The following is a 25,782-nucleotide window of genomic DNA, read 5'->3' on the forward strand; positions in this document are numbered from 1 at the left end:
GGCATCTTTTATTAGGCCTCTCACCCTTTAATAATGGGTTAAGTGATAACCTGACATTTACAGCGCGGCCTGCCAAGTAACACTGAGCGCAGAGCCCACTGAGAAACTGACCATGAAGTAATAACAAGCGAGTGGGCAACAGCAGAGATTTTCTATTAGCACAAGGCTAGAGGAGTTAAAGGGGTTGTGGGCTAGGAGACAACCCCCCCACCCCTCCACCCCCCAGAGTAACCCCACTGCACCAGCCACAGAGGAGCTCGAGCACCAGCTAGTGGAAGCGGCGCTTCACTGCCGAGGCGCCCCACACCAAACACATTAATCATGACCAGGGGAGTGTAAAATTCAATCGGCTCCTTCCATCCATTTCACGTGAAGCAGACTGAAGGCCGGCCTTGTAGTGCCTGAAAAGGGAAGGATGGAAAAAAAAGGAGGGGGAAAAGAAAGAGGAGCTCCCTACACTTCATCAGAACCCCTACTTCATAACAAATGGAGTGTCTCTCCAGCGGAGGAGTGCCATCAGAAACAAGCGTTCTCTCTATCCATTTAATTCCGGCGCTGGAGGAAGGGTCAGGGAGGGAGCAGCGGGTGCGTGTTCTGCTCTCTGCTCGCCGCTTCCCCAGTCACACAGTAAACTACCTTTTAGGAATTGTTTCTCAATAAGAAATGATCAGTCCATTTATCTGCACCAGGCGGGCCTGTCTCCTCACCCAGACCTCCAATATTTTTCGTTTGACCTGATCAGGGCTATAAACTAGACCGAGACACTTTCAATTTGTCACCCGAGGAGGCCTCTTCGAGTCCCACGCCACTGATTGCTTCCTCCCGACCAAACGTAAAAATTGCTTTCATGCTTGAAATCATAGGGCTGCTTGGAAATTCACCCTCTTGTTCACACTATTAAAAACTTCCCATTCACACTACACGCGCAGACCATATTATTCTCTCTTCATCAAATTAGCATCAGGGAAATAATAAGTTATTATTCATGGTGGGTGTGAATATGGCGCTTCGACCACCAAACTGATTATTCACAGGAGAGAGGAAATATTAACCACACTGTTTTCTTTCAAAACATGTTCAAAGTTTGAACAGGGGCTAATTACAATTCACACATGACTTGCTTTCCCATCAAACCATTTACAAACAGTTAAACATTCCTTGAACTGGATGGGACACGTCAATGATTTTTGACGGCGCTAAAACATGGGACACTCGACCCGCAGCCTCATCCGAATCACATGCACGCGATTAATCACTGATACCTCCGGCTGCCGGACGGTGCGGCTTCTTACACAACACTAATGGGCAACTGAGTGGAACTGGAAAACTCAAGTAGAAAGTTAGCTCTGCTCCTCTTACCAGGTGTTCTTGCCTTTAGACGGAGGAGGTGGAGAAACGCGGGCCTGAGCAGAAGACGACAACCAACAAACCCTAGAACGAAGCATAGAGGGATGTTAGTGCAACCTTAAACCCTGTTACTATGCAAAAGCCAGGACGTACTGAGAATTAAGCTCCCAAAGGAAAGTGGACAATGTTTTTTTTAAATATAAAAAATATAAAGCACACCTTTAAATGGATGCTGCAGTTATCAGTTAAGGGATGAATACACATAAGTAGTGAATATTCTATTTAAATGTGTGGTTATGTCCATCAACCTCCAAACTGAGGAGTGACGCTGCAGCAAAGAAAGCAGTGGTTTTGTTGTTTGGTGGCGATGGGAGCAACTATAGGCTCAGTCACATCTGCTGGATGCGTCAAAATCACATCTCAGGGACCGTGACACCCAGCGAGCAACCAGCCGAACCCTTCAAAACCAAGGGGTTCGTGTGCTCGAGGGACACGTCAGAGGCCAAAGCTCGGTTCTGGTCTTACTCCAAAGTTTAGCCTGTGAGTGTGTGGAGAACAAATGTTCAGCAGCATGAACCAACTAACCAGCGTTTTGGCTTCACGCTTTATTGGAGAGTGAATCCTTTGCATGAATCGTGTTGGAGAATTTAATTCTAAATTTTACTGGTCATGGAGAATAACGACGCACTAAAAAACGTGCATGCGTTACTTAACATCCCATAACTCACATTCCACGTAGAAGTCCACACGTTAAGGCTCCACAAAGAGCTGGAGGCGTCGACAACGCTCTCACCTGAGACTAATGAGGGTTCTTCTTCTTCTTCTTCTTCTTCTTTCCTTCTTCTTCTTCTTCTTCGTGTTCTGTGCTGCTCAACAAGGATGAGCTCAGTGCTTCCGCCCCTGAGCCGCTGCTGAGAGTTCCACCTGAACGCCGCTGGGATGTTCAGTACCCGAGCAGGGTTTATTGTGGGGAATTAAAATTTGAGGCACTAATTCAGGAATATGCAGCATAAACATATGTGTATCTGTATCTTTAAAAACTAAATAACTTCAAGTAAGTGATTTACGTTATTATAATCATATAAAAAATATATATTCTGTACATTCTATTAGGTCCAAATACCAACAGTGCAAGTATTATTTATTTATATATATTTAAATTTGAATTATTGATGTATTGACGTCTTTATGGCCTAACGCTTAAGTATTTTGCAAGTTATAAATATATCACAATGGGCAAATGATTCCAAAAATCCTCCCGCACTCACGAATACGCTTCTGAATAATTCAGATTTTGTCCTGGTTGTGGTACAAGAGTGACACCAGGTGGCGAGGTTCCGCACTGCAGCCAGGAACCAGCATCTGCAGGGGACTGTGTGGATCAAAAGGCTTCAGCAGACGCATGACAATAAGGCTTTATTTGAGAATGTGAGGATGAAATGACAGTTTTATCTTATAAGTGTACAGAGAGCTGCTTTGGCTGCGAACGTATTCAGTATCAGAACAAATCAGCGTTTGAAACGTTGTCCTTTACAATAAGTCTACGAGTTCTACAGTTTAACATGCAAAGGCAGCACCGTTACACTCGCGTGCCCTTTTGATTGGGCTGAACTGCCTAACTACGCTATGTTGGTTGTCCTGTGGCTTGAGTACAGTTCCACAGAGTCTACAGTCATCACTGGTTCTCACTGGTTCTAATAAAACACATGCAGACACAAGGTCATTTGGTTTGGTTTAGATTAGATTGAAAGTACGTTCCAGTAGAGTTAAACGACCGCCCTCAAGCTTTCAGAGCCAAGAGAAATTAAGTAGAATATAGAAAAGTTGAAGAACATTTTGTAGTCTACATGGAAATAATATAAATACTGTAACTGGCCACTTTACTGAACACCCGGTAAAAGATGTTGATGACGAGAAATAAAATACAAAATGGTCTCCCTCATAACAGAGACAACCTGTAGGAAGGCAGGTAAACCTGCCAGGGATGTGGAATCAGAAAAATGCTACTGTATCTCTGAGGCTTTAGACGCACGTCGGAACGCACTTTGTCGTCACAGGAACAATTGGCACTTCGTTTTTAGTTTCACAGCCTTTCGCTTACGACGCTCCGGTGTATTTGCACATTCCATCCGACAACGAAATGTGAACCCGGCTGGTAAAAAACACTGGCACAGAGTGGTGACAAGGCCACTACGTCTGAACTAGACTGCTGCTAAATGGCAAGACGGGATGAAACACAGTGAGCCAGAAGGAGAGACGCTGTTCACAGTATCAGTGTGAGATCTGAAGTGGATTTGAGAAACGTAGATGAATTAACCTGAAAATGACTGAAGGTACCGATTAAAAAGACAGAGAATCCAACCGTAACATAAAGGCACCAGGCTGTGGAGGGAGCTACGCAAGTCATTTTAAAAACAACCAAAACCTCTCGAAGGGAAACATCCTCACATTCCTTTGTCTTCCGTTATTTATCATGCAAGAGGAAATACAGCAGGTTAAAGAAAAATAATGAAGCTAGACCCAGGTGTGGCCGGGCTGTGGTGCAGGAGCCGCTCCCTGGGCCTGAGCCTCCTCTGACTATGTACAACCCGTGCACGGCGCGGCTTCGTCTCACATTCCTCTGCCCTCAGGTCGAATTTAAACTACATCGCTGCCAAAGAGTAGGACAGACTGGGTGAAATACATTGACGCTAAAAATATATCTATTTCATTCTAGCTTGGTCCCACTTTGTGTGGGAATGCAGGTGAACATGGACAATAAATATAAGTTACATCTTTATGCACAGTGGAATGAAGAGGGGCACAGTGGAGGCTTCTCCCTCTAGCTTTAGGTTTGTCCTCATGTGGCTGCGCTCACAGAACCCTGGATCTCTTGCTGGCCAGTGAACCATGCTGAAACGGGAGAGAGACGGGACGCTGCTCAGGTGAAGTAGCACAGGATGAAATGCTTTGTCTGCTGTCTGACTCTGAATGTGGGCTCACCTTAGCCTGCTTGTAGAAGTGCGGGGCCAACTCGACCAACCAGGAGGACTCGACCGCAGTCACGTCACGCATGTAGTATTTGGATGTCTGCACCACTTCGTTGAAAACAACCCTGGACGGGGAACAACGCTGCTTTATTATTATTACAGTTCAAACATAATGAGCTCCGAACACGTGCACGCACCATTTTGGAGGCTTCTCTCCGTACAGCACAGAGTTGGGGTGGATGTGAAGCTCACGATCGTCCCGTAAAGTCCTTGAATGCAGCGATAACGTATTAAAATGCTGACTGTGTGAGAGAACGACGAACTGCAGAGAACTCGCTCACCTGTAGGAACCGGAGTGGTGAATGCGAGCTGCGTTGGAGAAGAATCCCGATACGATGCACTTCAGGATCACGTCGGGGTCGCCTGTTTAACAGACACACAGACCGTTGAACACACAGCTGAGCACGGTGGGGGGGTCACAGCTGAGACAAGCCCACGAGGCCGGGCCCGCACCTTCACTGGACGTCCGGGGCACCTTAAACTTGTTCATGAGGCGCCGGAGCTGCTCTCGAACGGTCACGGCCCGCAGCAGGCCCTTGTAGTTCAGAAAGTGCTCCTGACACCACTGGGAGCTCTTCTGATGCTGCAGGACAGAAAGAAGCACGTCCCACAGACTCAGAGCTAGTCATCGCCTCACCCAGCTACATGAACACACACACCGCACCTTAATAAATGCCTCATAAACATTCAGCATGGTGAGGTGGTCTCCCTCGGCAACGGCAAACTTCCTGTGCTCCCGCGCCTGCAGGGAGAGATAGCAAAAAGCAGCCAGTTGTTGTGCTGACCAAGCGTTTCTGCTAAACACACAGCTTTGAAGGCTGGTTTCTCACTCACGGCCACTTTCTTCTGATTGGGCGGCACGCTGAAGATGTTCTGGATCTGCATCATCGCCGCTATGGTGACGATCTCCTTGGAGCAGCCGAAGTTGCCCGACTCCAGGAGCATCTTGGCAAACATGGGGCTGAGCGGGAACTCGGCCATGCGCACGCCCATGGGATCGGTCAGACGGCCGTAGTGGTCGAGGCCTGCGGGCGGACACGTGCACGGGTGGCGCATGGGTCGTTTAGAGGACACGGAGCCTTTACGATGCGGTGAGTCTTACCTCCCAGAGCGTAAAGCAGTTCCAGAGCCTGAACCATGGTCTGAGCCGGTGGAGGCTGTGGAGTTAGAATATGAAGAAGTCAACTACTTTAATACTCAGAGTCGAGTGGCAACGCGGGACGGCTGCATTAGGTTTTATGGTTTCTACGCATTTCCCCACAAAGGCCAGGGGGCATCCTCCCTAATTAAAATGTAAAGCAGCATTGTTTTCACAGTGGGTGAACGCATCACAGCCACAAGACGAGCTACTCACAGAAAGGAAGCTGAACCGCAGCACGTTGTCGATGCCCAATGCTTTCAGCTGCAGGATGACGGGGGCCAGATTGGTGCGCTGCATCTCTGGCACGGTGGCGGCAGGCAGCTTCTCAAAGTCCTCCTCTGATGAAGGAACAGGGGCAATAAGGAACGCGGGGAGGAACGTCTAAGCTTCTAAACACATGGAGCATCCTCGGACTCTCACCCGTGTACAGCCTGAAGCACTTCCCAGGCCGGTTGCGGCCGGCTCTCCCGGCCCTCTGACTGGCTGAGGCTTTGGAGATGGGCGTGACCACCAGGGACTCGATGGCCGTGCGAGGGTTGTAGGCTCGCAGCTTCACAAACGCACAATCGATGACGAATACGATCCCGTTTATAGTGATAGAGGTCTCAGCTATATTGGTGGCAACCACAACCTGGAGAGAAACAAGACAGAAATGAGTTCATTTTTTTCTACAGGCCAAACATTCGGTTCTGATTAATAAACTAAAATAGTAGGATTTACTTTGCGAACAGAGGGGGGAACCCTCTCGAAGACCCTCATCTGCTCAGCATACGGTAAACCAGAGTACATGGGCAGGATCCTCAGGTGCTTCTTCATGCCGTATCGTGACAGAGACCGGGCCTGTTCCTGCAGGAGAGACGCCACCTTCTCCACCTCCTCCTACAGGCCGCAAGAAGACGGGGAAAGAATGAAGCACAAACCCATAAAGGTTGAACAGCGGTTCCAGTTAGGTCGCCTGCGTCGCCCTCACCTGTCCGGTGAGAAAAGCCAGGACGTCGCCGTCGTCTTCCGTCTCATGGATCTTTAGCACCGTCTCTACTGTGGCCTTAACGTAATCAGGAACGGGACTGTGACAGAGGAAGGAACTTCAGAGACAGAAAGACACAAACAGCCCAGAGCAGCAGTGTGTGTGTGTGTGCGTGTGTGTGTGTGTGTGTGTGTGTGTGTGTGTGTGTGTGTGTGTCGTACCTGACTGTGTAGAAAACGTCCACTGGAAACGTTCGTCCCTCCACCGTCAGAATCCCACACGTGTCCTTCGTCGGGTCCCCGGACTCGTTCAGGTTGAAGAAGTCGTGGAATTTCTTCAGGTAAAAGTGAGAATAAAGTTAGCGAAGGCGACATCAGGAACACTGCAGAGGCCGCACGGACGGCAGACGCCCTCATTTCGACATTGCTACGACACAATCTGCATGTGGAGATGAAAGGCGTCGGACACACGGAGCGGCGCAGATGTCCGATACAGCGGATCAGCTGATCGTTTGATGCTGAGCCCCGATTGTGTCCGTCTTTCATCAGCGGATCACAGCTGTGTGTGCGATGGGATCTGACCCCACATCCACTTTCTGCCTAATCAAGCATATCTGCTCATCTTAACGACGCAGTCACCTTGGCATCCAGCGTGGCGGAGGCCACGATCACCCTGAGGTCCCGCCGCTTCTTCTGAATCTAAGGAAGAAAAGGAAAGCTGCTGTGAAGACGGAAACACAAAGAACCGGACGGCGCTGCTCACTTTGCTGCACTGACCTTCTTCAGTAAACCGATGGCTATGTCTGTGTACAGGGTTCTCTCATGTGCTTCATCCAGCATCAACACACTGAGGACAACAGGAAAGAAGCTTAGAGCCGATCTACATCAGCCTTGAAAACAAAAAACAACCGCATTCGATTTTAGGCTTTTTTTCTAACGTCTGATAATCAGCTGTGACCACGTGCCTGTATTTTTTCAGGAGCGGATCAGCCATCATCTCCCGCACCAGCATGCCATCTGTAAGGAACTGACAGCACAAGGGCACAGGTGAGTACCGTCTGGCAGCAGGCGAAGGGAGGACCCGTCAGAACCGGCGGGGATACCTTGATCCTCGTGGCGTGTGGATCGGAGCGGTCATCAAAGCGGATGGTGTAGCCCACCTCGTGCCCCAGCAGCGCGCCGCGCTCCTCTGCGACGCGGTTGGCCACCTATCAGTGGGGAGAAGGGACAGAGAGGCCTGAAGCAGGCGCACGTCCTTCAGTGTGAACTCACTTCACCGCTCAGTGACATCAGCTCCTACCGAGATAGCAGCCACGCGCCGAGGCTGCGTCACGCCAACCACCTTCCCCTCGGCGGCCCAGCCGGCTTCCAGCAGGTACTGGAGGGGGTCGGATGGGATTAATACACACACACACACAGTACAAAGAAGAGACTGATGTTCCAAAACAGCAAACACGGCATAAACTACAGTGATGAGCTCCAAACCCTGCTAACGCTAACGAGGGGAGCGTCACACAAGGTCACAGGAATCCACTGTGGGACCTCCAGCCCTCGAGTCTGCAGCAGCAGCGTGAAGCGCTTTGGAGCCTATCGATCTTTGAAATCAGAGCAGATGCACCCACAGCATTTTCCTCCACAACAACTGTTATTTTAACCAACTTCTACCAACCTGAGGTATCTGTGTGGTTTTCCCACATCCCGTCTCACCGACTATGATGACTGTCTGGAAGCTCTCCACCAAATACAAGATGTTGTTTCTGTGCTGAATGGGAGGCAGTTCACAGGAAAACGCTATGAATATCACAGAGAAGTGCAGAATAACACGGAGGCGCCACGGTCACGCGCCACGGTCACGCGCAGCGGTGCTTAGAAGAGACTCGCACCTTGAACACGGGGAGTTTCTGTCGCTGCTTCTCTATGGAGAGGGCGGTGTGCGGGTTGAAGACGATGGGGGAGCCGGTGGTTTCTGTGTTGAGCTCCCGCTCCTCGGAGATGCCCGGTGCCTCGGACCCTGGAGCAAGGCAGAGGGTCAAGGTGAACACAGGCTGCACTTCAGCGCAGTCCGGCTCGGGATCTGCGGGGTTTAGCGCAGCGCAGCGACACGGAGTCCACGTCGAGCCGCCTAATCCGTGACATTATGTTTTATTTGACTCCGCAGAGCTACGCTCGCCTTGGACTGAGCTGCATGCAGACTGTCACGCAGGTGGCGCGATCGCGCGCGGAGCCGAACCGGAACCGAGGCACCCACGGTCGCGGCTGTGCGTTAACACGCGTAAAGGCGCAGAACCCGCACCGAATGTCCAAAGTAGTCTGTTTTTTCCTACTTACCCGGCTTCCAAAATTTCATCGTGGAGAGGGGAGCCGCCATCTTGGCCACTACGTCACATATTTTTTTTCAAAGTCGTTCGATGACGTCACGGCTGGGACTTTGCACTGAGATTTTATGAATGATGTCAGTAAGAACTATTGGACTATTGGAACAGGAAGATTAGATTTTATTATTATTATTATTAAAGTATCTACTTACATTATACAGGCGGTAAATGTCAAATGATCAGCCAAAGTAATTAAAACTGATAGTAGAAACTTTAGGAAAAATCAGTATCACAATTCACTTAAATGATCTTTTTTGTATCAGAAATTAAACCCTCATCTCCAAAACTTACAATTATTTTCCGTTGTCAAATAGTCCATGATAAAAACATTAACAAATAATGAAAAGATTAATGAAAAACTGCATCTTATATCAGTAGAATAAATGAAATGAATTAAAGAACATTATGTGATTCAGTGGCACCAGTACCAGCATGAAGGACAACGCAAAGAAATCTGCAGAAATTCAGTTCCAGAATGAGTCATTAGACAAACAATGCATTAATACCTTCTACATATCAGTAAAAACAGACACCATCTCTGAAAATGGAGGCCAAATAAAGCCCATGTTTAATGATTCTCAAAAGTTTTGATCAGAAAATACAATCCTTTCGAACACCAGCTGCTTTATCTAATATAACAGTATCCTTACAATAACTTTGCATGAACAAATTTTAAAAGTTTTCACTATAAAATACTGAGAAATGTTACATCAAGAGACATAACACAAGTACAAATAAATCTGTGTAATACAATGTGGATGTGACAAATAGGACATTGCAAACAAGATTAAATTAATTGAAAAACAACAGGTAAGACATGGATTTGGAAGCTGTATGTGAGAAAACATGTTTAAATTAAATTACATCTACCCTCCTAACTAATGCCATTAGTAAATGACATCTACACAAACACATAACTCATGGCAGTGCACAGACCAGGGTTGGCTTCAAACTGTGAACATTTGCATTAGCATGCAAGCTTCGCAATCTGTTTGAACAGGTGGATGGTTTAGATCCAGACTGAAGCGTGAGTGCTTCAGTACAATGTGCTGTTACTGGCATTCAGACAGGACATTAGCTGATATGTGTATCTTACAACTAGGATTTAACTGTGATGGTAAAATTAGCACAACTGAGATTTCAGATTTTCTCCCACAAATAATGTAGGTGGTAAACGTAATGGTTACCTACAATGAACACTCCTCAAATGACACGTGTAACTTTATATAATGGTAATTTTTTAAATATTTTTATCAGGGACCGATGAAATGCAAGAAGGATGATTTAAGGTGGAACATCCTGGGTTGTTGAGTAGATGTGATGAGGCCTTTTGTTAACTCCGGGTAATACACTGACTGACTGACGTCTATTGACTTGTTTTATTGCCCCATTCCTGTAATTTAGTGAGCAGAAAGCATGCTGTAATGTGTGATGAGCTCACACGAGTTATTGTTCCTGTCATTCTTAAGCGTAAATAAGACGCTGCTGCACTGATCAACAAATAACTAACTTATTCTGTTAATATCAACATCCTGCTCAAACACTAACTGAACTGCAGCTATTCTAATCTGACCTATTGGCTTCTTGTATCATTAGTGTTTTGTAAAACATGATGAAAAAAAATGGAGAAAGGAAATATTGTACAGCATTGGAGAGTGCATTAAAATGGAACCCTTAAATTAAAGTACATGGTGGTCTTGCAGTATCTTAACATTCGAACTACGGTTCCCATGATGCACTGCACACAGAAGTCATACTGTATGTAGGAGAGTTTACCCCCCTTAAGCCATGGAGTTCCTGTGTCTTTACTTCAACAGAAATGTTCATATTTGGTGTCCTGTCGACTTCCCTCAGTCAAAATGCAGAGCTGTGTAAAAGATTATCCACACCACCTGGTAAAGACACAACAATGACAGATTAGGCATTTAAGGATAATTGTATGTGTCAAACATCTGCATGTTAAGACAGGGATAACAAATGCCCTTCTCACACAAATAGTATTTCAAATGCACTCAATTTGGTGCAGCAACAATATTAATATACTATAGAGAATAAAAATTAACAAGACAATTAAGCAATATTTTTCTGTCATTCCAAATTTGCATCCCCACCAAAAACAGAGCAAACGATGTCATGAAGCCTTCTTTGGTGAGCTCCCACGTGCCACCATACTCTTCCTCATCGATCTGCTGAAAGCTGCTGAAATATACATAAAGGACGCCAGCATTGATGATGCAGAATCTAACAGAACAAAGACAGAAAAAGGTTAGATTTAGATTTTTGAAGGGTAATCTTTTATGAAGAAGCCTAGCATAAAGACCTCATGGTGTAAAATACTTACATGGCTATACCTAGAAACCCCTTCAGTGGTGCAACACCCCATATCACTCCGAGCACTACTGCAATAATTTGTCGGAGCCAGTAAATCACATCTAAGAATTCATCCTGTGAAAAAAAAAAACAGATGTGTCAGCGTGAGGGGGAAAAAAAATCAAAGTTTACATTTTATTGCATTTAGTCTCTACCCAAACATAGTAATCATCATTGTTACCACTCAACAACTGTGAAAGCAACATCTGGTGCAAAAGTGTAATAGGTTTCTGCATGTGCCCGTTTTGCACTTGCACATGTCACAATTAGCTAATTAACAACTATTTTACACGTTGCAAAACTTTAAAATTAATTAATCGTGCATGTTTTTCAATACCGGACTAAACAGTGATAATCGCCCCAACTACTGTCCACTGACTCTGTAGTTGTGTTATAACCTGGGCCCCCGACGCTCAGACGTCCAAATACCCCTTTAGATGACAGCTATCCCAGTAAAACCGGATTAATCATCAACTTAGCATGGCAGCTAGCTGCGGTTAATTATCTTCATGCCTGGCAAAGATTTGGTGAATCGCGATGAAACAACAACCGCAGCAACCAGATCGAAGCGAAAGGACAAGTGACTGACCTTCTCCTCCCAAACGGCGTTACTGTTGAAGGCTTTGCTCCATGTGGACTGTTTTACACCCCCATTCAGCAGATGACTTTCTTCTTTCCGCTTGGAGCTGCTCGTCATTCTTTGCTGTTTCCTTCGGCTACAAATGTGGAAAAGTTAGAGTCGTAATTCAATGACACTTTACGTTAGATTCAAGTGTCCAGTGCTGAGCAGGATAACAAATTACGACGGAAAATCCCAAGGTATTAAAGGAATATGTGCTACGCTGATCTGACAGATTTCAGCGGCTGGCCGAAAAAGGTAATCGGAGCATGCGCAGAATTGTTTGACCCCAGCCACCAACAACCAATCACAAAGTGCGACGTTTCTGCGACGTTATTGCCGGAAATAAGAAAAAGCTACAGCGACACATGGAGGCGTATATGCGTAAATACTTTCAGTTTCACATAAAATCAAGTGCAGCAATGCCCGGATTAACCTCCAAGGGGTGACCTCAGATTCATCATCCCACTAAGCAGCAGAAAACAACCTCTATCCTAGAAATGATTCCTCTTTTGTTCAATTGGTGTACAAGTAAACAGTTCAGTTAGATTATAGAAACTAAACACCAAACTACTTGCTTTCAGGGCCACCAATCGTACAAATCACGTGGGTTTCAACCTTGCCTGTGGTTTTCTGTAAAATAACTGGCACTATAGCAATAAAAATGGGGGATGAAAATCTAAATTATTCACAGGTATATCAAGAAGAGGAAATAATACTATAATGCTGTACTGCTGTGTAGTGCAGTAGTAGGTATTACTATTATTAGTAAGTATTTCAGTAGACACTAAAGAAATTAACGTGTGTATTTTCGGTAGCATCAAAGATAGACAGATACAGGTGTCCGATGGATGTAATGTATTGTCCTACTTGTAAAATATCAAAAACCTTTACTTCTTCAATTAGAGATAAGATAAAACTTTATTAATCCCACAATAAGGAAATTCTGTTGTTTTCAGCAGCAAGAAACAATGAAAAAGACAGCAGACAAAGACAGGATAAAACAGAATAGACAGAAGTCTTGACTGTGCAAGAAAAAATAAACAGCTAAAACTTGAAATTAAAATAAAGTAAACTTTCTTATTCCTATTCTTATTCTTATTCATTAGACAAATGGGTTTAGGACCCAGCATTTCACACCCTACAAATACTTTCTGTGAAACAATATAAAATAGATTGTATTAAATACTATTTTTATTGGAGAACCTCTATGGAAGCTCAAATCATTGTTTCCTCTCATTATATCATCTTCCCTGGACTATTTTGACAGAACCGTTTTGTTCCAGCAGAGGGCTTCATTCATTCATGACACTGATGAACTTCTCTGTGTAAAGTTCTTCTAGTCTCAAACTCACTTTATTGATTCTGTTTTTTAATATAATCACAATTGACTGACATTAGTCCCTTATCTATTACTATAATAATTATAATTACTTGAAATGCACAATTAAACATTAAAAATTAAGACAGACAATTAAACGCAACTTTAGAAACTGATGTTTGTATTTATGTGCAGTGATTTAGGTACAGTCACGTTTGTGGCACTGATAAATCCACCACTTTATAATGAGAGGTGTTTAACATTTGAGAGAGGTGGGATAAATGACAGCATTTACCCTTTATCCATTGCACTTCATAAACTGTCTGGTAATATGGATAAGGCAGGGTGACATGCAGCACATTAAATAGCCTTAAGTGCTATTATTCTGGCTTGAGCTGCTTTCCTTCCTTTTGTAGGCCCATTAATGGGGCTTCAAATGTCATTTAAAGGGTGAAATTGCAACAAAGCAAACAAGTCAAGTGCCCTGAGGCCCTACAGGAGCCACAGTTAATTACCTGCACTACTATGCAATTTATGCAATTTAACTTCCACCAACATACATCATCATGCTTTATTCTCTTATAATAATGCTTTTGAACCTGTGTCAGTTTGGTTTCAGCACCACTCCACACACCAGCTGACACACAAGGGACACCAGGTGGCCTTGTGTCCCAATGTTAAATGCTATATAATGGCAGATAATGGAAAGTTGGGAGCATTGGGGAAAAACACTACTGTTTTAACCACGGGAAGATAATTATCTTGAATATTCATTTATTGCTCTAAAAATAGATTTCAGCTCCATTTGCGTGATTGTGACATGTGTAGCATCTTCATCTATGGGCATAGTTTATTAATTAAGTAGGATTTACAGCACGAGCTTTCCAATCAGATCGTGCCTCTATCACACTGAACACACGTTGTTTGTGTGTGAGGGCACGTTCACGGATCCAGTTATTGTTGCCAGATTGCACTGTCCCTTTAAGACCGGTCACCTGGGAGGGGGACAGGTGTGAGTTGGTACCATCACGTCGAACCGGTGCCGGGACCGCGGCCGCCTCGGTACCTCCGGAGAGCCCTTCCCCCGCCCCCCCCCCCCCTCGCCGCGTCGGGTCAAAGTCAGGATGGGATGTGTGACTCACTTCTGATCTGGGCGCGCGGCGGAGCTCGAGCTCTCACGCCAACTCCACCGTCAGTGACGTCGGCGTCACGTGTCCGTCTCTTCCCTCGGTACGTCGGTCGTATTTTTCCTCCCCTCCGCCGCTCGCTTTAACACAGTCGAAATAAACAAGCGCAAAAAGCGGGGTTCGCAGCGAGGACCGGCTCCCGCTCCAGTGTCACGCGCGCCGCCAGCCGATGGACGGAGGGGTCCTACACCTATAAGTTGGCATCAGTGAAGCCCCAGCCTCCGCTGAGCCCGTATCAATGTAAACTTTTCAAAGGCTCCGCCGCAGACGCCGCGCTCGGACGCCGCGAGGTGAGTGTGCTTCCACGACGCTCGCTCGCGGGCGGGTTTCGCCTCTCCCCAAACTTGTGCGCCGCCGTTCAGCCTCACCTTTGCGGGCTGCGCTTCGGCTCAGCGGTGCTGGCCAGCTGCATGTCGCCTGCTTAAAATGGCGACAGCCAGCGGGGGGAGAGAGAGTGGCTATGGGCTGGGAGGGGGGGGGCACGCGCCGCTTCCTTTGCTCTGAATTGGTTACTGTGCCTGGAACATATAAGGCGGACGAGCCCGTAAGTTGGGCTCACTCCGCCTAAGTTGAGCGGAAGATGAACACGCATCGTTTTGGGGAATGTTAGACGCCGCCGCGCGCGGACGGAGCGACGCTGCCGCGCGGCCGCGCGTTGTTTGTGTTGACTGAACGCGGCGCACGCTGGACCGCACATTTAATAACGGCGTCTTTATACGATATATTAGATTTCACCGAGTCAAGGTGCATTTAATTTTGCTACGCAACCGCATCGGTCCTTTATTTATACAGTGTCATAACTCAGAAATGACTTTAACCTCCAGTCAGTTATGACTAATGTTTTTTCATGCATCGAAGTTGTACTAATCGTTTATTATGTATTACTGACCTCTCGTGCTAAAAGGCCAATAGGCCAAGAGCTGTTAATGAATTTAAAATCAGGACTATAAACGCTCCACTGACTTTATGCCGTATTCCTTGCTGCACAGGCATCACTTGCATGAGTTTGCCAGCCGTTGCCTTGGTTATCTATCATGTCACCGTCGTCATGACTGGATGTGACTGTAGGGATTAGAGCAAAGCTCCTCCAGACAGCTAATTTGTGTCTGATGTCCACGTGAGGCACACACGCAGCCTAATCCAGCTATGTTTGTCATCCAGGGTGCACTCACTGAAACAATAAAACAGAGTCTGTCCTGGAGGATTAAAGCCTCGTTATCCACTGTTAACACAGTTATCAGCTGTTCGCGTGTGGTCCTTGTAACATTGTTTGTGTTGTTGTTGTTGTTATTGTTTTGGTTCATCTTGATGGACGCACCTTGTTCCGCTCACCCTCCACCTCCCGTTCTACTTCTCAGTTTCAGGTGAAACTGTTGCTTTGCATGAACGAATGAGTCACGTATTGACATCATATCATGTGTATTATTGGTTTGCTTTCCACCTTTTTAGAAGTTCTCAGAAGCACATGTTTTGCATCCACCGATCCCTTATGTGTCAGTCGTTTCTATCATTGTTTTTTTTTCTCTGAGTTAAATTCCCAGATCTTTACAAACTGCGCTGCTATTGAGGATCTCGTTGATCTGCGTCCACGCCGCGCGTCCGGGCCGGCGGCGGCGGCGGCCTCCCGCTCTGCTTGGCCCGTTAACAGCTTGTGATGTCAGCCATTTTAGGTTGGACAGCGCGGCGCACGGTGCTCCGCCATATTTCTCTCCCTCCTCTCCCAGCAACGCAGTCCTAACGCATGCAGCGGCCGCAGCGATGCAGCCGCTCGCAGCCCACGCAGCCGTCCTCTCCCTGACCTGAGAGCAGTCCAGATGGGACTCGCGGCCAGATGGAATCACAATGTAGGAACACTGTCATTGGGGTTTTCTTGGTGTCGCCAGTGCTGCACAAAGAGCTGAATTGACGGTGGAGAGAAGTTCAAACGCTCCAAGCGTCCAAGCCGAGGTACGAGCGGGTGAAGCTGATTGACAGGAGGCGTCCGCTGGAGCCGCGTCTGTGTTAGGTGGGAGTTAATTAAGTATCTGGCGAGATTTTTGTTTTGGTGTGGCTGGCAAAAAGCAGCGGAGTTTCTGTTTTGGAAGAGAGACTTGTAGATAGTGAAGGGAGTACTGATAATGAGCCTAAAGTGGTTCTTCAGCTTGTTTATATATCATAGCGCTGCCTCCAGTGAGCACAGGAGCCCTGAACGCCTCGGGCCACTGCGGGCCGAGCACTAGCGCCGCGGGAGCGGGCCCACGGACCGCCAGGCGCTCCTGCTCCCACTTCACAGGAAGAGCCAAGAGAGTCGCTTTGGCGACGGCGGCCACACCTAGCTGGGAGACATCAATACCGCGCGAGGGAGGCGCTGAAATAGGAGCAGGGCAGGGACGCTCCAAATGCCATTCGCAGGGGCGTGTGGAACAAACAAGGCCCACCGGAGCCAGGGGCCGGGTGGCACCGGAGCTGCGCGTGGGTCTGAGCGCGCACGCATGTTTACCCGCACGCATGTGCTTCAGCGCAGCGAGCTGGCGGCGCAGGGGAGGGGGGTGGGAGGTGGTTGCCATGGGGACGGTAACACACCAGTGGCGCTGCCGACCCGTCTCCCTGGGCCAAACTCGCTCGGAGAGGGAGCGGGGGGTTGGAGGAGGGAGGGCGAGAGCGCGGGGAAGCGAGACGCCGCCTGTGTTACACACGTCCCCTCTTCCTGTGCAGGTTGGAGCGTTTCGCACGCGGCCCCGGCCGACTGATGGGACGAGTGAACGCGGCGCCAAGCGGCAGAGTTTCTGGTGTGTGCGAGCGCTATTATTGGCCTACGCTCAGGGTATAATCCAGGCCAGGGGATGAAAGGAGGTCACGCTGGGCCGAGCCACTGACGAGGCGCGGCTGACGCGGGTTACGAACTCGCAGCGCACAAACATTGTTTTCATGTGTGACTGTGAGGCCTCTGACTCGCACACAAGCAAAATGGCAGCCGTACTACCTTAGTAAACAAGCCTCACACACACAGGCATGCAGGCAGGCAGGCAGCCTCCCCCGCACGCCACACGCACGCGCACACACACGCGTGCTAACGCGAGCTCACGCCTCGTCCCACCTCCCCCCACCTCCCATCTCTGCACTCTCACAGGAAACCCACACATGCAAATGCTGACACATAACAGGCACAGGCCCATTATCACCACATGGTCACTCAGTGTGTGTGTGTGTGTGTTTGTAAAATTCAAATGAAAGTTTCGGGGTGATCGGTTTCACATGGCTGCGACGGGCCGGCCGGTTCCGCCTCTGAGGCCCGCTGGACCTTTCCTGGTTCTGACGGAGGCTCAGCCTCTGCTGCAGATGTGCTCACACAGTTGTGCCGTCCTGATTTCCCACAGACCATCAGCGCACGCCGCTGCCTCAGGTGTCTCCTTGGTTTGTGCACAGGAGTGGATTTCTTTTTTGACACCTTACATATTCATCATTTGTTTGAACGTGTGTGATTATTTAGCCCGAGGTGCTGAAACGCCTGCGTGAACGCATCCAGTGAGTGTCCACTGGCCGAGGAGCTCGGGTTGGAACATTCCAGGCTTTGCAGTGCAGCAGGGAGAGAGGGAGGAGGGAAGGACTGTGATTGTAGGTTTGGAGCGAGGGGAAGGGGCGTTGAGGAGCGGGGGTTGGCAGCGGGGCAGGGTGGGATGGTGTCGGCCGGTCGGAGGGGGGTATCGGGGAGGAAAATTCCTCACTCAAACACCTTAGTGCTTCCTCCACCACCGTTAACTCCCCTTCTCACCCCAAACTGGCTGCTGCCCATCCCCCATCATCCGCTGCCGTTCTCTCTCTCTCTCTCTCTCCTCTCGCCTGCCCACCCACACCCAGCAGGACCACGTGACGGACGGCTGAGACTGCCCACCCATAAGCCTTTGTGTCGGTCATGTGACCAGTCTGCCTTGGCAGAGAGGTGCCCCCTGATGCAGAACTGAATGGCAGGGGGGTGGGGGTGGGGGGGGGGGGGGGGGGGGTGCACCACAGCCCCAGCCAAGGGCAGTTACTCTCTGTGGGGGGTGCGTGGGGAACAAGGGGCATCGCGTTCCCTCAACAGTAGCAAACTTCATTTGCCTGTTAACCCTTGACGCTCGGCTCCAAAAATAGGGCTCGTGAACAAGAGACGGAGACGAGCAATCAGATGTAATAGCTGGGATTTTTTTCATCAGTGAATATTTATGCTGTTGGTTTGAAACAGTCCAAAGGTTAGTTGGACGTGTGGGCTGTGGATGAGCTGAATATGAAACGGGCCGCGGCGAAGCTGGGCTCCGCCGGCGCGTGGAGGGGCCCGGGCTCCGCCTCGGCCCTGGAAGAGTTAACGTGGCTCTGAGCTAATGGACCATGACCCCTTTGTGTCAGAGCAAGGCTGTGGATCTGCGAGCGCAGGAAACAGAATCGGTTGTGGTTGAACAAACAACATTGAATTGGGTGAAGCACAAACGCGCTGTGTGATAACGGCGCGTCTGCCGTTGGTGCCGCAGCGCCGCTCAGTCTGAAACCAAACGAACATTTGCATGGCTCCGTTCATGCAAAGGGAGCACGAGTTAGACGGGGGCTCGAAGCAGAAAAGCTGCGTTCGGTTGCACCGTCGGTCTTCAGCGCCAGCGTCTGGATCGCAGCTTTTGCCTCCTGAACTTCTGGGCGCCGGTGAACTTTGCTGAGCTCTTGTCGCCATGTCGGCGCGCGGCGGCGGAGGGAGCGCGTGCCCTAGAGCCGTCCTCCAGCACTGCATCACTCTGTCTGCGGGGGGGAGCGGGGAGAGGAGGAAGGGGAGCGCTCCTGCACAGGAAGCCACGCCATCTTGCACGGAGTCAAGGCTTCTAGAGGTGAATCACAGGTTTTCAGATTGGTTTATGTCCATTGTTTGGTGAGAACAGCATCTCTCTGATGAACATCTGCTGAGCCGCCTACATGCACACAATGCACACAGGCCCATGATGAGCAAGGCAAAGTGGCTGTTTTCTTCCTGAAGGTGCTCAGTGAAGGTAAAGAGGCTTTGCATTAAAAAATACAGAAAAGGCTCTCTCCCGGTGGGGGTGTGTCTGAACAGGGGGAAGTGAGACGGAGCTGGATGGGGGAGGGGACACGAGGAGGCCGGACAGGAGTTCTCCCAAAAGCCTCCAGTGGAGACGCAGACTCAGTTTGTTTGAGTTGTCTCAAGAAATAGGCTGCGCGTTCACGAGGCAGTGGATTTAAGATTAACAAGCGACGCTGGACTTTTAGCGCTTTGCGTGTTTTTGCAACGCCGCGTTACCTGTTCTGTTTCTATTCAACCTGGAAACATCTGCATGATTTACATCCGTCTGGGAGGAAAGCTGCATGTAATGAGCAGTGTAAGACATCCCTTCATCACTGCCTCCTCCTTCTTTGCCTTCTGTCCCCTTGTTTGTGTGTGTTCATACTGGCTTGTGATTGACTGCTGCTAAAATGTGTTCTCCTCTCTCATTTCTAGGTCCCACAGATTTTTACTCCAAATTGTCCTGGGAACAGCATTTGGACTTATGGGCAGGTCCTGCCACCCTCCTTCCCCCATGTCTGGTCTATAGTCGGCCGGAAGCAACTCGTATTCTCACTCTCAGCCCACTCGAAGCCATTTGACCAGCCCTCCCCACCCTCCAGTCACACCATGGCCAGCAAGAGGAAGTCCACGACTCCCTGCATGATACCGAGCAAGATCATACGGCCCCAAGAGGAGGTGGAACAGGACTCGCTGCTTCTCCATCCAGCCAGGAATTCTGGGGGCGTTATTCACGGCCCCCTGGATCCCGGAGAGTCTTCCAAACCAGAGGCAGCGGACAAGGATGGTGTCGGCACGTACACCTGTAAGCCTTGTAACTTTGAAACCCATGACCTTAACTTATTCCTGGATCACGTGTACAGCGGGCACCCGGACTTCCGCGCAGATCCCAGTTTCTTTTGCATGAACTGTGGGGTTTCGGCACCCAAGTTTGAAGGGCTGGCTCTGCACAACGCCCGGGTTCACCCCAGCACGTTGAACACCATTTTGCATCTGAGGAAGCGGGACAGGAGAGTGGTGGTGGAGCAGAACCTGGTGCCGGGGGCGGAGTTTGGGAAGGACAATGAGATTTCCATCACCAAAACCCCAATCATGAGGATGCTGAAGGGCAAGTCAGAACCCAAGCGGATAGTTGTGTCTCACTCGGCCTCTGACGAGGCTTTATCGGATCCTCATTCTCTCGCTGAGAGAAAGGAGACTCCTGCAGTGACAGTCACTCATGTTCCCACAATAGTCCACAATGGCGCCACCAAGGTCACGCTGCCCTCAGCGATCCAGATAGTCAACGGCTCTGGTTCATTACCGATGCTTAAGACCCCCATCTCACAGGTAGGTGGTCACCGCTCTCTGACGGCTGTTTTGGAAAAGTCTGCATCGGTTTGGCTTCAAGCCAGTTCAGCCTTTTTTCACATTCTTGTAAATCTGTTCCTTATAGGTGGTGTCTGTGGTTCAAAGCAGAAGCCTTCAGCAAAATGCATCCATCACAGCTTCTGCAAATGTTTCCTCTCCTTCCTCGCCCTCCTCCAAAAATCTCCCCAAGGTAACTGTTCTAATCCATTTATTGTGTCTCATTATCACGAGTTTACCTGCATATTACGTTGCATCGTAATCTCCAGCTTTCGTTTTCCCATATTTCCTCCCAGGTGATGATTCCACTAAGCAGTATCCCGACCTACAGTGCCTCCATGGACTCCTCTTCCTTCCTGAAAACTTCCTTTAGCAAGTTCCCATACCCCACAAAGGCTGAGCTCTGCTACCTGACTGTGGTCACAAAGTTCCCCGAGGAGCAGATCAAGATCTGGTTCACAGCCCAGAGACTTAAACAAGGCATCAGCTGGTCTCCTGAGGAGATTGAAGAGGCCAGACGCAAGATGTTCAACACCATCATCCAGACAGCACCCTCTAGCTCCCAGACGCAGAGCCACCACACTCCAGCCCAGCACACGATCACGGTCCTGCCCGCTTCACTGGGAGCCACAGGGATCCCTCACATCCTGCAGGGATCGCTTGTGAGCCAAGGAGGGGTGATTGTCACGCAGCCTGTCATGACCAACGGTATCCAGGTGAGCAGTGCTCCTATGGCCTTGGCCGTCACACCCAAACCCCAAGCAGCAGCTCGCCCCATGATGCAGGCCCGGCCCGCTGCGGCCCTAGTGGCCGATAAAGGCGTGGGCATGGTGGTGGGGACGGTGGGCAGCAGCAGCACTGGGAGCACCGTCATCAGCAGCAGTAAAAGCAGCAGGAGCGGGGGAGCGGGCACTGGCAGCATTAGTAATAGCACTCAGGCCAGTGTCATCAACCTTAGTCTTGGAAGCAGCGGCAAGGTGATCAGCGTCAATGGTAGTAAGCACAGCAGTACGGATTCAGACTGCAATGACAAGAGTAAAGTGAATGTTCCCAGCAGTGTTAATGCTAAGAAGGCCGATGTCGGTAAAGTCAGCAGCACCAGCATTGTGCAGAGTGACGGCAAACCCACCGAGAGCAACGGCAAAGCGGGCAGCGACGAAGACAAGTGCATGGATGCTAACGATAGCAGCAGAGACCTCGCCGCTAACGTGGACGACGCGGACCGCAGCGCCAGCGACTCGCCGCCCATCCTCATGGAGGAGGCGTCCTCCCCGGCCTCCAAGTCGTCTTCGCCCTCGCCCGCAGCCGCCCTGGGCCACCGGATGCCGGTCAACGCCTTCCTGGACCCCAGCTTCTTCAAGGGGAAGAAGTCCCAGGAGCAGCTCAGCACGCTGAAGGACAGTTTTGTGGCCAACCAGTTTCCGGACCAGGAGGAGGTGGATCGGCTCATCGGCCTGACCGGGCTCACGGTGCGAGAAGTCCGCAAGTGGTTCAGCGACCGGCGCTACCACTTTCGCAACCTCAAGAGTTCACGCACCAGCACAGGCTCCCAGAGTCGGTCCAGCTGTGCAGCCGGAGGCGGAAGCAGGTCGTCCACGCCGGGCAGCGGCACCGCCAGCAGCAGCAGCAGCGTCAACTCCGTGGAGATGTCAGACAGCGTCAATAACTCGGGTGCGAAGACGCCGCAGCACAACTCTGAACCCCTGAGCCCACCTGCGGCGCAGACGCCCACTTCACCCACCACTCCCTCCCGCCGCCACCCCAGGCCGCCGTCTCCTGATTTCACAGCCATCCGCTACAAAGAGCGAGAACCCCACCAGGTGAGAAGCTGCCAGAAGTCTATTCTGAGAGCTGCTCGAGACACTGGCACTGAGTAGTATCCATTATTCTCTTGCTGACTGGTTAATTGAATAGTTCTGTTCTGTTATCAGGTGAAGGCGCTGGAGGCCAGCTTTGCGCAGGAACCTGAGCCGTCGGGGGAAGAAGTGGACAGATTGCGATCAGAGACCAAGATGACAAGAAGGGAGATCCACGGGTGGTTCGCTGACAGAAGGAAGAGAGTGGCAGCTGAGAGAAAGAGGGAGGAGGCCGAGCGGGCACTGAGGGAGGACGACGACGACTTCGGCGTCGACGGGGACGAGCACCAGAGGCAGGAGGGCGCGGGAGAGCTGAAAGTGAACCCTATTAAAATAAACCTGAAGATGCTGAAGGTGACGGAGGCCAACGGCAAAGGGGAAGGCGAGGAGCTGGAGAGCCCGACTTTACCGCTTCACCTGAGCAGCACGCCCGCGTCCTCCCCGAGCCCCACGTTGTCCTCCACCCCCAAAGCTCCCCACACGTCCACCCCCACGCCCAAGACCTCCCACTCCCCTAAACCCGCAGCCGTCCGCGGTAAAAAGACCATAGAGCAGCTCCACCTGCTCAAACAGGTTTACGCCAGAACCCAGTGGCCCAGCGCCGCCCAGTACGATGAGCTCATCTCGGCCACCGGGCTGCCCAGGCCCGAAGTGGTGCGATGGTTCGGGGACAGCCGCTACGTGCAGAAGAACGGCCAGCTGAAGTGGCTGGAGGCGTACCAGAACATGGCGGTGGAGGAGGATCTGCAGAAGGGAAACGCACAGATCCTGCAGGACCACCTGGACGCCCACGGGCGGCTGCAGGAGACTCAGGTAGCGACGCTGAACCCGGCCGCTGCCAGATCTGTGTTTGCACACACTTGACAGCTCCAGACCATAATTAGCTCTTATCTGTTAGAGGGTAGGCTGCATGTTGCATGCAAAAGAAGTCGACCACACAAGTGATAAAAACAGAATTTCACTTCCTGATTGTAACGGTGTTGCTGAGGCAGCAGCATCTTTGATTCATTTTGATCTTTGTTTACAGTTTTACAACAAAGGTTTTTGATGCTAATTCATTTCTCCATTTTAACCTGCTCTTAGCCTTTAATCTGCACTATTTATACAAGCTATTTTGTGTTGGACTCCAAACACTACTGTGTATTTTGTACGTAATTGCTGGTTGCATAATATAAACCTTTTCTCTATAATCAGGATGCATTTCCCTGTTTCCAGTCGTACCTTTAGTGCAGAATGTTGGTTCTAAATATAGAAAAGCTCACGGTTGCCTCAGTTTACGGATTTAATTGTTCTCAGCATTCACATTTTGTTAATCCGTCTTTTCTGACTGTCGTCAGTTACAGGAACTGTCTCAGACCAGTGGTTTGACGGTGGACCTGGTGCAACACTGGTTCTCCAGCAAGGCGTCCGTACCAGGCCTCGAACAAACGGCTGCTGCCCGTGCAACAGGACTGAGGCAAGTTGCACCAGTATTTACTGAGCCACGAACAACAGGATCCTCCCCTCAGGGGCCGCAGGCGGGAGGAGGGACGGAGGTGAAAATGGAGCAGTCCGTGTGTGGTGCGACAGAGGAGGCCAAGAGAGAGAAGGCTGTGAATCCCACTGAAGGTAGTCCAGAGTATTCCAGCGTAACATAATTGGAACATGATCAGTTCATGGTAAAAAAAACAAGATTTCCGAGTTACTTACACAATAGAGAAGCAAATAAGTCAGGTTAAATAATGTGTCACAGCACGTCTCATTACTCATAATTATGACGAACGTCAGCTGTTCTGTTTCGTGAAAACCCTGAGTTTATCGATTCATTTCTGCTTTCTAATGTTTTTGTATGATTTACTACAGGAACTGACTGAACAGGCCTTTTGTCTGAGGATGGAGTTGACACACAGGTGGTCTTTGTGTTGGGAGTCTGAGTAAAAGACGACAGATGCTGTTGAAACAGGATCACTGGATGGAACCGGACCTTGAAGCCATCCCTCTCTCTCCTTTCTCGCCCGAGCCTTAGAGGTAGGCATGGCCTCCCCCGCTACGTGAGATGGACACTAAAGCCACTAACCCCCACCAAGCACCCGCCCCTCTCCTTGCCCTCTTTCCCCCATTTTGCCTGCCCCTCGGTACACACGTGCCCAGACACCCTCCCAGCCGCCATTTTCTCTTCAGTAGGAAGTCCCAGTGGAAACCGCAGGACTGGTAGTGCTGGTGGAGGTGGTGGTGGGGGGAGGGAAGGAGGGAGGGGCGGCTCCGACGGCATTTTTCTGCTGCGTTTGTTCCGCCTGCCTGCTGGGATGGGAAACGGGATGAAAAGAGGAGGAGGAGGGATGATGTGGAGGAGCAAGAGGAAAGAAAAAAGGGAGAAGGGTCATCGAGACTGACACCTCAGCAGAAGCCGATTGGGGGGAGGGGGAGGAGCAGGGGCAAGTATTGACCACGTCAACGCGCGGACGAAGGCCTATGGCGTCTTGACGGTTGTTCTGCGGTACGAGAAGCTGCACAGCTCTTTCCTACAGGGTGCTTGCCTAGGCCTTAAAGTGAGATCAAACGATGAACTCTGTACTGTGTTGTATTCATAGTCCTGTTTCCACGCTCATGCACTCACTTCATGCTTAGAGCTTATTTTGAATGTGCTGGCTAGGTTGCTCACAGCCTCCTGTGACACGCAGCACTGATGCTCATTTTGATGTCTCCAGAGATTTTGCAGATCTTTTTGTACCAACCTGTCATTTACCTGTACACACTTTAAGTAGGACAATAAATGAAGTTGTTCAGTACGGGGGGTTCAGCCCCCCATTGTGTCTGGAAGGAAAGTGACAGTATGTCACTGTACAGGTACTGTATGAAATCTGGCTTGTGTTGTAGCATCAAGTGCTTCTTTATCACTGACGTGTCCGTTAAATTGTTTTATGGAACTTTCTTAACATTTGACTGTAACAGAACCGAACTTTTGCCAGAGTTCCATACTTAGACTTGGTGTATCATTTTTACAGAAGGAATTTGTAGAATAAAAGTGAGTAAGTCTGAGGCTCAGTGTCGTTGGCCTTGAGTGTTCACGTTGCGCAGCAGTGGGAGGATTCCACAGGGCACGGTTTGTCAAACGCTGGAAAACAAAAACATCATTCTCTTAAGAGGCACTGGCTACGTGATGCATTCCTGCATCTACCAAAAATTACCCTTGTAATAAACAATGCTGAACAAATTAGTATTTCC

The 25,782-nt window shown here is 49.6% G+C and overlaps 3 protein-coding genes and 1 long non-coding RNA gene across 8 annotated transcripts; 2 read left to right on the top strand and 2 right to left on the bottom strand.

The window, feature by feature from the left end:
- Positions 1 to 2,746: 2,746 nt before the first annotated feature.
- dhx35 (DEAH-box helicase 35) lies at positions 2,747 to 9,245 on the bottom strand. The gene is made up of 21 exons (XM_029156822.3): positions 8,812 to 9,245; positions 8,367 to 8,494; positions 8,153 to 8,245; positions 7,784 to 7,861; positions 7,587 to 7,691; positions 7,449 to 7,510; positions 7,261 to 7,330; positions 7,123 to 7,182; positions 6,706 to 6,818; positions 6,488 to 6,584; positions 6,238 to 6,396; positions 5,938 to 6,148; positions 5,731 to 5,855; positions 5,479 to 5,533; positions 5,211 to 5,401; positions 5,041 to 5,118; positions 4,830 to 4,959; positions 4,658 to 4,739; positions 4,514 to 4,585; positions 4,330 to 4,441; positions 2,747 to 4,239 (listed from the first exon to the last, which is right to left on the bottom strand). Exons 1-21 carry the CDS (start codon positions 8,849 to 8,851, stop codon positions 4,201 to 4,203), a joined length of 2,100 nt encoding a protein of 699 aa, XP_029012655.1. The 5' UTR covers positions 8,852 to 9,245; the 3' UTR covers positions 2,747 to 4,200.
- LOC114859008 (uncharacterized) lies at positions 8,377 to 10,751 on the top strand. The gene is made up of 2 exons (XR_003786451.2): positions 8,377 to 8,517; positions 8,642 to 10,751. It is a non-coding gene; the product is annotated as an uncharacterized LOC114859008 (long non-coding RNA).
- rab5if (RAB5 interacting factor) lies at positions 9,396 to 14,449 on the bottom strand. Its single transcript, XM_029156823.3, has 5 exons — positions 14,311 to 14,449; positions 11,818 to 11,944; positions 11,200 to 11,303; positions 10,970 to 11,099; positions 9,396 to 10,750 (listed from the first exon to the last, which is right to left on the bottom strand). Exons 2-5 carry the CDS (start codon positions 11,923 to 11,925, stop codon positions 10,709 to 10,711), a joined length of 384 nt encoding a protein of 127 aa, XP_029012656.1. The 5' UTR covers positions 11,926 to 11,944; positions 14,311 to 14,449; the 3' UTR covers positions 9,396 to 10,708.
- zhx3b (zinc fingers and homeoboxes 3b) lies at positions 14,274 to 25,596 on the top strand. Of its 5 annotated transcripts, none has more exons than XM_041071412.2 (7): positions 14,274 to 14,398; positions 19,811 to 20,704; positions 20,811 to 20,915; positions 21,019 to 22,542; positions 22,654 to 23,391; positions 23,916 to 24,186; positions 24,421 to 25,596. In XM_041071412.2, the coding sequence occupies exons 2-7, from the start codon at positions 19,985 to 19,987 to the stop codon at positions 24,429 to 24,431; spliced, it is 3,369 nt and encodes a 1,122-aa protein (XP_040927346.1). In that variant the 5' UTR covers positions 14,274 to 14,398; positions 19,811 to 19,984; the 3' UTR covers positions 24,432 to 25,596. The 5 variants fall into 5 exon arrangements, with proteins under 5 accessions (XP_040927346.1, XP_029011599.1, XP_029011598.1 ...); XM_029155766.3 differs by lacking the exon at positions 14,274 to 14,398 and adding an exon at positions 14,460 to 14,645; XM_029155765.3 differs by lacking the exon at positions 14,274 to 14,398 and adding an exon at positions 18,454 to 19,184 and having other exon boundaries at positions 23,916 to 24,034.
- Positions 25,597 to 25,782: the final 186 nt, after the last annotated feature.

Source organism: Betta splendens, chromosome 7 (assembly GCF_900634795.4).
Source record: "Betta splendens chromosome 7, fBetSpl5.4, whole genome shotgun sequence".
Lineage (NCBI taxonomy): Eukaryota > Metazoa > Chordata > Actinopteri > Anabantiformes > Osphronemidae > Betta > Betta splendens.

What these genes read in the sequence shown, in the direction of transcription:
- dhx35 (XM_029156822.3), bottom strand. Translation starts at nt 8,851, where the DNA reads ATGGCGGCTCCCCTCTCCACGATGAAATTTTGGAAGCCGG. An exon ending in GATGAAATTTTGGAAGCCGG is followed by an intron (nt 8,495 to 8,811) that starts GTAAGTAGGAAA and finishes GCCTTGCTCCAG; the next exon opens with GGTCCGAGGCACCGGGCATC. An exon ending in ACTGCTTTACGCTCTGGGAG is followed by an intron (nt 5,402 to 5,478) that starts GTAAGACTCACC and finishes GTCCGCCCGCAG; the next exon opens with GCCTCGACCACTACGGCCGT.
- rab5if (XM_029156823.3), bottom strand. Translation starts at nt 11,925, where the DNA reads ATGACGAGCAGCTCCAAGCGGAAAGAAGAAAGTCATCTGCTGAATGGG. An exon ending in GGGTTTCTAGGTATAGCCAT is followed by an intron (nt 11,100 to 11,199) that starts GTAAGTATTTTA and finishes TTGTTCTGTTAG; the next exon opens with ATTCTGCATCATCAATGCTG. An exon ending in CATCGTTTGCTCTGTTTTTG is followed by an intron (nt 10,751 to 10,969) that starts GTGGGGATGCAA and finishes TGTCTTTACCAG; the next exon opens with GTGGTGTGGATAATCTTTTA.
- zhx3b (XM_029155763.3), top strand. Translation starts at nt 19,032, where the DNA reads ATGTCGGCGCGCGGCGGCGGAGGGAGCGCGTGCCCTAGAGCCGTCCTC. An exon ending in CGGAGTCAAGGCTTCTAGAG is followed by an intron (nt 19,185 to 19,810) that starts GTGAATCACAGG and finishes TCTCATTTCTAG; the next exon opens with GTCCCACAGATTTTTACTCC. An exon ending in CCTCCAAAAATCTCCCCAAG is followed by an intron (nt 20,916 to 21,018) that starts GTAACTGTTCTA and finishes ATTTCCTCCCAG; the next exon opens with GTGATGATTCCACTAAGCAG.